Genomic DNA, 9,630 nt, shown 5'->3' with positions numbered 1-9,630 from the left:
TTAAAAAAATCTTTGATTTCTATCTTTTGTCTCCTTGACTTTCTATTAGTTTTTATCTTCTTGTTGAAAAGATTTAGTACAAATTATATTAAAATTCTAAAGGCCATCAGGGCTCTGGAAGGGCTCCAAATGGGGGTTTTGTTTGTCCTTTCCCTCAAGATTGGAAGCATCCTGGAAGTGGCCCTGTTGCCCCCCCCTCTCCAAGAGCCCCCCACCCCATTTGGTCCTCCTGGCCTCTCCTTCCAACTGGAGGATGAGAAGAAACTCCTGGCATTTGGGCCCCACTCATCCCTCAAAAAAGGGGGTGAAAGAAAGGGATCTAGTCACCCCAGGTGGATCTGCACTTGATCCCTCATTACTCTGGGCTGGAAAGAGACAGAAGGATCTGCTTCCACTAGGATCTTCTTAGGATCCATCTGCTTTTTTGGGGGGGGGAGGGAGACCTTTAATTCCCTTCCTCTCCAGCAGCAGGAGGTCCACCAGGACCCTCCAACTTTCATGGGGGAGGGGAGATTTAGGTCTCTTTTTACCGCAGTTGATATCCATATCTAGATCCATATCCACAGGAGTGGGTTGCTGCCGGGGCGCACAAAAAATTGCGTTATGTGCTTGTGCACATTTGTACCTAAAAAGGTCTGTGCATGCGAACATTAGAAAAGGGGGAAAAATAGATCTTTGCATTGAAGATTGATTGCTCTGCACATGCCCAGAACAGAAAATCAAGATTCATCGCCGACGATCAAACCGGTTCGGGGGCATGGCAGGCCGAGTTACTACCTACTCGACCGAAACGGGCCGAACCGGTAGGAACCCGCCTCTGCATATCCATATCCAGACAGATAGATGGATAATTTTAAAAATGTTTTTTATGAACTGCAATGGGCAGGAAGCTTCAGCTATGGAGGCCAGGACAATCATATTTATTTTTTTAAAGGGAAAAACATTTTTAAAAAGACTTTTTAAAAGGAGTGGAAGCAGCCTTTCCCTTTGAAGGGACCCACCCTTTCTCCCCCCCCTCTGGTTCCTGGGGAGGGGATTATGGGGCCGGAGAAGCCACCTGACCCATCGCTCACCTTCGCTCTGATTGTAGCGAATCCTCAGAGTCTCCAGGTGGTCTCTGAACGTCTCCTCTTGGCCACGTTGAATCTGGGTCTCTCTTTCCCAATATTGTGGGTCGTCCTTCCCCACCTTCTCCATCCAGGAGACTCGAGGCTGCAACCTCCGGCTGTTGCTGTCGTAGTGAACGAAGACCTGGTCATCCACGTACCCCAGAAAGACATACTGGGGCAGTTCCTGACTGGGCTCCGAGATGGCAGTGGAGAAATACTTCAGGGAGTGCCGAGAGGAGCCTGGAAACACAGAGGAGCAGAGTTAGGGGGCTTCTGCTGGGGGACCCTAATGCTGTATGGGGCACAGCTGGCCCCATTTTCAGGTCTGGGTGGAAGATGGAAGAAGACACCTGTGGGGGGGGGGAAGCGGAGGAGGAAGGGGAAAATGAAAGGGAAGATGAGGGGAGGGGGGGAAAAAGCAGAAGGTGAAAAGAAGGAGCGACCGACAGACAAAGGAACATCTTCTGGAGAGCCTGAAGGGTTGGAGGGCAGGGAGGTTGGGGGAGAGAGGGGAAGGGAAGGGAAAAGAGGGCCAAAGAGGGAGCAGGGTCCCCAAACTTTATGTGCTCCCCTCCAATTGTTCCCCCCTTCCAGAAAGCCCCCCCTCCTTCTTCTTCTGCAATGCTCAGTCTCTGCCCCAAGGAGGCTGCATTTGCTCCAGGGAGAAAGGGGGCGCAGGAAAAATCCGTCGGGTTCCCTCCTGTTAGATATTAACATATATCGGGATAAGTCTTCCCTCTGGTCCGCTCCTACAGCGGGAAACAGGTATCCCTCTGATTGGTCGAGGGGCGTGCCCAATCCCTATAAAAGGGGAACCCTCCGACCACAGAGCAAGCTGGATCACTACTACTACTAATAAATGAGCTGATAAGTCATTTCGTGTCCGTAGTCTGTCTCTCGTTGCCCAGATCTAACATTGGCGACGAGGATGGGATTGAGAGACAGATAGGACGAAAAACGCTACCTCAAGAATCTCCGGATTTGATCCAGCCCAGGAATTCGGCAGTAATTCCGGCAGCCATCTCAGATCACCGCAGCGCAGCAGATTCAAACCGAGAAGATGGCGATGCATGCTCCCCCCGCTCCTTTCGACCCAGCAAACGACGAATGGGAAGCCTTCATGATTCGCTTCGAGTGTTTTCTCGAAGCAAACGAGTACACGGGGATCACCGATGCAAGGAAGAAAAACATCTTCCTCGGCTACTGCGGAAAGGAAGTCTTCAATACGGCCAGAGACCTCACCGCACCTACTCCAATACAAGCAGTTTCATGGGCGACGCTGCAACAGACCTTGCAAACGCATTACGCGCCAAAACCTTCCCGCCATGTCTGCCGAAAGGAATTCAACATGAGGACTCAGAGGGTGGGAGAATCCATTAATCAATATGTTGCAGCCCTACGAAAAGCAGCAGCCCACTGTGAATACAGGGATTTGGAAGAGCACATCTTAGAGCAACTCATCTGTGGAATAAGAGACATTTCTTTGCAAAAGAAACTGTTGGCAAACCCGAATTTAACCCTACAATCAGCGTTAAACGAAGCAAGAGCGTCAGAATCAGCGGAGAAATCATCGGTGACCATACAACGAGGGGCCAGCGTAAGCCAGCCAGCACCGAGACAAACCAGAGTTCACTACGAGGACACAAGCCCCGACTACGAGAATCCCGAGTTCGAGGACAGTCACCTGATGCAGAGCAGTCACTTGAGGCCTGGGGGGAGACCCGGATCCCGTTTGCCGCCCTGCGCAAGCTGCGGAGGGAATCACCCCAGGTCTACTTGCAGGTTCAGGAACGTTGTTTGTTCGCACTGCAACAAACTTGGGCACATCGCACGAGTGTGCCGGAGCGGAGTCCCTGCCTCACGGCAGCCACCCATGTACCGCCAACAGAAGCCCAACCCAGGGGCTTGGCGAAATCAAAAAGGGCGCCCAGAGAGAAATCCACAAGTGTTTACCCAGAGAGAAAATTTCCAAAGAGCTGAACGAGCGTATTCCCAGAGAGATTACTCACAAGGAAGTGAGCGAGCGTATCCCCAGAGAGAATACACACAGAGAGCTGAAAGAGCGTTCTACCAAGACGCTCAACGAGAGTATTTTCAGGATGTTGACGATGAGATAGAGTTGACCCAGAGAGAGGAGTTGCGAACGTATCTCACCACGATACATCAGGTCCGCCCTAAGCGGCCCAAAAGGCTGAAAGTCACAGTCCTTTTGGAAGGCTCACCCTGCGAGCTAGAAGTTGACACAGGATCAACCCTGACGATCATTTCATGGGCATCCATGAAACAGGCTATCCCTAGCCTCCGAAAGAGCCAACTGCGTGCTCCAGACGTCCTGCTACGAGACTACCAGGGGAACCAAGTCCCCATCGTGGGCCAAGGCACATTCCACATCCGTTTCAAGGACATTGAAGCCCAGCTGCCCGTGACCATCGCCAGCGCACCGTTGCAGAACCTTCTGGGGCTTGATTGGATTGAAGCACTGGGATTAGAAGTCACCGGAATCAACGCCGTGAGAAACAGCAGCGCTGAACAGATTTTTAAGGAGTTCGAGGACGTGTTCAGCCCCGGTCTTGGTAAGTATGTGGGCAAACCAATATCCTTTAATTTAGACCCCAATGTGGCGCCAATCCGACTTAAACCGAGACGAGTGCCTTTTGCACTCCGCCCAAAAATAGATAAGGAAATAGATAAGTTAGTGGAACAAGGGATCCTTGAGCCGGTAGATCACGCGCGCTGGGAAACACCTATCGTGACCCCAGTCAAACCAGACGGATCAGTCCGCATCTGCGCAGACTATAAATGCACAATTAATGTCGCGCTACAACAGAGCGCATATCCTGTGCCCGTAGTGCAGCACCTATTGCACTCGTTGGGGCCGGGAAAAGTTTTCGCTAAGTTAGACATGGCACAAGCTTACCAGCAACTGCCCGTTGATAGCGCCACAGCGGAGGCCCAGACTATAGTGACGCATAGAGGAGCTTTTAAATGCAACCGGCTACAATTCGGCGTAAGTATTGCTCCAGGATTGTTCCAGAGCGTCATGGAACGACTGTTGCAAGGGATACCGGGAGTCGTCCCATATTTTGACGACATCTTGGTGTCCGCTGCAAACGAGGAGCAACTAAACAAAAGAGTCAGATCTGTTTTGGCCAGAATCAGAGAAAAGGGTCTCCGCCTTAAAAAGGAAAAATGCCAAATTAACGTGCCTAGCGTAGAATTCCTGGGTTATAGAATTGATGGTCAGGGAATTCACCCCACTTCAAAGAAAATTAAGGCGATCCAGGACGCCCCCACACCACGAAATCAGACCGAGTTGCAGGCCTTCCTCGGACTACTTAACTTCTACAGCGTTTTTCTGAGACAGAAGGCGACCGTTGCTGAGCCACTACACCGTCTACTCCAGAGGAACGCACCATGGAGGTGGGGACGGGCCGAAGCTGCAGCATTCGCCGGGGTAAAGCGCCTGCTCACCACTGACTCACTACTCGTTCAATACAGTCAGACCCTACCGTTGGTATTGACCTGCGACGCATCGCCCTTCGGAGTTGGAGCAGTCCTCAGCCATAGGATGCCCGACGGAAAGGAAGCACCCATTGCTTTCTACTCCAGAACTCTTTCATCAGCCGAAAGGAACTACAGCCAAATGGACAGAGAAGCGCTGGCTGCCGTAGCTGGTGTAAAACGTTTCCATGAATACCTCTACGGCCGCGATTTTGAACTGATCACAGATCACAAACCGCTGTTGGGACTTTTGGCGGGAAACCGCCCCACTCCGGTCTCCCTTTCTCCACGCATGACCAGGTGGACTGTTTTCCTGGCTGCATACTCCTACAAGTTAATTCATCGACCGGGCTCCACCTTAGGACACGCAGACGCGCTCAGCCGTTGCCCATTACCAGACATTTTGCCAGACCCCACTCCAGAAGTACCGGTATTGCTCATTGACTGTTTGGATTCGGGACCGGTTTCTTCCTACGATGTTGCAAGGTTCTCCTCTAAAGACAATTTAATAAAGCAAGTGCAAACTTGGGTATGGAGGGGGTGGCCAAAGGGAAATGTGGGCCCGGAATTCAAAATGTTTTGGTCAAAACGGGATGAACTCTCAGTGCTACAGGGATGTTTGTTGTGGGGGGATCGAGTTGTTATTCCTTATGCTCTACGAAAAAATGTATTAGATGCTTTGCATATGGGTCATCCGGGGATCGTGAGAATGAAAGCGTTAGCGAGAAGTTACGTGTGGTGGCCAAACATGGACAAAGAAATAGAGGAGTGGGTGGCCACTTGCGACCCATGCCAGGAGTCGAGACCAGCACCCCCGGAAGCGCCCGCCACAGAATGGGAGAAACCCAAGGCACCCTGGTCACGTATACATATTGATTTTGCAGGGCCATTCCAGGGTCAAACCTTCTTCATAGTTGTAGATGCTTATTCTAAATGGTTAGATGTAGTCCTAATGACGTCAACCACGGCAGAGGCAGTCATAAAGGTTCTTCGGCGGCTCTTCGCCACCCATGGTTTACCAGATCTTCTAGTATCCGATAACGGGCCCCAATTCACGGCCATGCAGTTTGAAACATTTTTAGCGGGGTTGGGAATCAGGCATGCCCTCGTCGCACCATTCCATCCAGCGTCCAACGGTCAGGCAGAGAGAATGGTGCGATTCGCAAAAGAGGCCCTCGCTAGGATGGGTCCAGGTGATTGGCAAACACGCATTGACCATTACCTCCTCATTCAACACATTACCCTGAGCGCAACGACGGGTAGGAGCCCCGCTGAACTACTCATGGGTCGCCGCCTACGGTCTCACCTGGACCGGCTCCACCCGAATTACTCTGCCACGGCTCCCCCAGACTCTACAAGTAAGGTCCGGTCTTTCAGAGTAGGGGACTCAGTATATGCTCACAACTACGCAGGGGGGACATTGTGGATGCCGGCAAAGGTCATTGGCATCACAGGTCCTCGATCGTATTTGCTGGAGCTAGAAGATGGGCGGAATTGGAAAAGGCACATCGATCAACTTCGAGGTCGCCTTGCACACTCCAACATTAGGAATGAAGACGAAGGTTTCCTGTCTACAGAGAGCCAACCGCAGGAAAACTCCATCGCAGGGAACAACGACACCGGCGAGCTAAGCGTGGAACAGGACAACACGCACGCAGCTAAGAAACCCCCAGTCAACGCAGCCGAACAAGCTCCTGAATGCCCGAGCAACGAAAGCGCAAGACCTCCTGAACGGGAAATAGGAAAAGCACCCGATCCTGCAACTACTTCGGACCAACACGCACCCAGTCCTGCAAACACTTCAACCCAACCTGAACTACGACGTTCCTCCCGAGCAAGACAAACACCCACCTACCTAAAGGACTATGTCACCTACCGTAACGTCCCATCTAGGAGGGGAGGGGTGTTAGATATTAACATATATCGGGATAAGTCTTCCCTCTGGTCCGCTCCTACAGCGGGAAACAGGTATCCCTCTGATTGGTCGAGGGGCGTGCCCAATCCCTATAAAAGGGGAACCCTCCGACCACAGAGCAAGCTGGATCACTACTACTACTAATAAATGAGCTGATAAGTCATTTCGTGTCCGTAGTCTGTCTCTCGTTGCCCAGATCTAACACCTCCCAACTTTCCATTCACCGAAAAAGGGGGGGGGGAAACATTCTCACTTCACTGAGAGTCAACGTGGATTGTGAATAGGTGTAGATATTAGGTGAAAGTTTATAAAATAGGGGAGGCAAAGAGGGATTTAAGAGGGATCAAAGGCCATGGGATCCTTGGGGGAAATCCAAACTGCTTGCCAGGGAGATGTGGGCACTCAAAGGGGGGGGGAACAAAAATGAAATAATGGAGTTCTCCCCCCCCCCGCCCGCCGCCCATGTTCCTGCTCACCCCCTGTGGGAAATTCCCTCTCCCCTGAGCAAGAATAGGCTTTGAACCCAGGACTCAGTGAGACTCACCCACATTCCACACTCAGTCTTATTATCCCAAGATTTCTTCATTTCAGCAACCCAATTAGGGCACTCAAGCTCCCATTCAAGGACATTTGCAATGCACCAGATTTCCTCTGAATCTCCCCCTCCACTTTCCCCAGAAGCTTCTCTGACCCTTGTCCTCCTCTGGGGCTGATCCTGCCCTTTGTCAGCCCAAAGGAAGGCAGAAATGACCCCCAGCAAACTGGAGGAGGGGGTTGATCTTAGCTATCCAACTCTTCTCAATGTAAAGGCTTAGATGGGAGTTTCTCAGACTTAGCCACTTGGACTTCAATTCCCAGAATCCCCACGTAAGCCTGTCCTAGAAAAAAAATCTCATGGGATACAGGCAATCCTCAACTTACAACAGTTCATTTAGTGGCTGTTCAATGTTACAACAGCACTGGAAAAAGCGACTTTTGACCGTTTTTCACACTTACGACCGTGGCAGCATTCCCCACAGTCACATGATCAGAATTCAGATGCTTGCCAAATGTTTCAGGTTTATGACGGTTGGCGTGTCCCTGGGGTCACGTGATCCGCTTTTGCGACCTTCTGACAAGCAAAGTCGAGGGAGACTCCATATTCACTTTGCAACCGTGTCACTGACTTCACAAATGTCATGATTCACTTAAGAAAGGATGGCAAGAAAAGTCGTAAAATGGGGCAAACTCACTCAACAAATGTTTCACATAGCAACATGAATTCTGGGCTCAATTGGGACCGTAACTCGAGGACTACCTGTATTGTGGCTCAGGAGGGTGTGTGTGTGTGTGTGTGAGTGGAGGGGGATCAAAGGGAAAGTAGCATAGTAGCACAGCCTTTATGGTCGTTGTACATCATGTACACAACGCAATTGGTTTTAGCCTCACTGGTGCAATCCCTGACAACAAACACAAACAACATAAACAGCATAAAGAATAATCCCTATGCAAGTAATTATGAAAAAAGAAAAACTAGTCATACATTTCCGTGTGTGCGTGGAGTGATTGTGGTTGTGTTTAAGAGTCTAACAGCCCAAGGATAGAAACTATTTTTAAACCTATTTGTTCGGCTGGCTCACTCGGTAGATTAAGAGACCACTGGAAGTTGCTGGTAATACCTAGATCCAATCTTTAGTAACTCCCCGTGGGTATAGATTAGTTTTTGCCTACACACTCCACTGTCACACCAGGAGCTCAAAGCCACAATATCTATGCGTGGCACCATCTTTAGGCTCTTTAGGAAGTTTAATCCAGGGAGTGTTTCTCTCCCGACTTCTCTCCTGCAGCATTCATAGGGCAACCTATGGTTGCAGGAGCCTCCACACGGCTGTCCATACATGGGATCCAGAGCGGAAGAAGCTTCTGGGATGAGAAGGGAGAAACGTCTTCAAAGGAAAACCTAGAAAGTCCAGTTGCCTCGTGAAAAAGCATCTTTGGGACAACTTTGACCTGGATGACGGCAAAACTCCACAGACCATTTATACGGAATTGATTCCGGAAACAAGCCAAGTCCTCCCCACACCAGAAGCCAGAAAGACCCACAAAATGCCACGGAAAGCAGAAAAACGGGGGGGGGGGGAGAGTGCGTGCACACACGTGTGTGTGAGAGTGTTTGTGTTAGCGAGTGACTGTGTGCAAGTAGCCAGGAGGTTGTGAATTCACCCGGACACTTGCAAACTCTGCTTTCTCACAACCTCCACTTTCAGGGAGGGAAAAATTGTCCTTGGGGGCCTCCCAGGTGGACTTGACTGACATCTGGAGGGATCACCCTCGCCCTGTTCCCAGAACAGCAGAGGTGGGGTGGGGGTGGGGGAGTGGCAGCAGAGTCCCGTCAACGCTTTGGGGCCTCTTCTGAATGCGGCCAGAGGGAAGCGGGGAGAGGACCAGAAAGAAGACCGAGTCACGGAGTTATTTCTGGGAATATTGTGGAGGGGGGGGGGGGGGAGAAAGAGAGAGAGATTCATTGGATGGATTCCCACCAGCAGAAAAAGGGGCCCGGGATCTCCGACGCCCCCAAAGGGACTCACCGAAGCAGCTCTCCCATAGAATAACCACCACCGACAGCAAAAGCAAGGCGGGCGCAGAGCGCAGAGCCATCCTGTCCACAAACCTCAACCTGCGCTACTCAATCTCGGGAAAGAGGGGCGCCCTTCCTGGTGGTCGACAGCCCAGGGAATCCTCCCGCTTTTCCCAGCCCCGCAATCCTGCCCCTCCCCCCCCCCAAGAGGCGGAATCCCTGGAAGAGGATTTCCTTGATGGGACTTTCGCTTTTCTTTCCCCGCCCCCCCCGCCCCTCTCTCTCTTTCGCCTTTGCGCCTGGACGTCTGCCTAGCAACTATGACGACACGGGGATGCCTTTCCTTTTTCCTATTGGTTGAGGTCGCCCAATCGCCAGGGTGCTCTGGATTGTTCCGCTTGTTTTGATCCATGGGAGCAGCCTCTTTATTTCCCTACGGCTTCCTGGAAAGTGGAGCGCAGGTCAGGATGGCCCTGCGCTCTTCGCCCCTCTCGCTCCTGGTATTGGTGGCGGTCGCCCTACGGGAGGGCTGCTTCGGTGAGTCCCTT

General features: G+C 51.4%; 2 protein-coding genes across 11 annotated transcripts in view; one reads left to right on the top strand and one right to left on the bottom strand.

The window, feature by feature from the left end:
- Nucleotides 1-9,280, bottom strand: part of LOC309383779 (major histocompatibility complex class I-related gene protein-like) — a 342,086-nt gene extending 332,806 nt beyond the window's left edge. For 2 of the 5 annotated variants that reach the window (XM_081936656.1, XM_081936655.1), the window contains exons 1-2: nt 9,093-9,280; nt 1,074-1,349 (exon numbers count right to left, since the gene is read on the bottom strand). In XM_081936656.1, coding sequence (XP_081792782.1) covers nt 1,074-1,349; nt 9,093-9,162 — 346 coding nt within the window. In that variant the 5' untranslated portion in view covers nt 9,163-9,280. The remainder of the gene's footprint in view (nt 1-1,073; nt 1,350-9,092) is intronic. The other 3 variants (XM_081936667.1, XM_081936661.1, XM_081936666.1) reach the window with 3 other exon arrangements.
- Nucleotides 9,281-9,419: 139 nt separating this feature from the next.
- Nucleotides 9,420-9,630, top strand: part of LOC309383796 (class I histocompatibility antigen, F10 alpha chain-like) — a 33,876-nt gene continuing 33,665 nt past the window's right edge. The window contains exon 1 of one of the 6 annotated variants that reach the window (XM_081936700.1): nt 9,420-9,619. In XM_081936700.1, the coding sequence (XP_081792826.1) occupies nt 9,493-9,619 (127 nt within the window). In that variant the 5' untranslated portion in view covers nt 9,420-9,492. The remainder of the gene's footprint in view (nt 9,620-9,630) is intronic. The other 5 variants (XM_081936701.1, XM_081936703.1, XM_081936704.1 and 2 more) reach the window with 5 other exon arrangements.

The sequence above is a fragment of the Natrix helvetica genome (genome assembly GCF_964273705.1).
Source record: "Natrix helvetica genome assembly, chromosome: 1".
NCBI lineage: Eukaryota > Metazoa > Chordata > Lepidosauria > Squamata > Natricidae > Natrix > Natrix helvetica.
The sequence above is the reverse complement of the archived record's forward strand: the minus strand, read 5'-3'. Positions and strand labels throughout refer to the sequence as shown.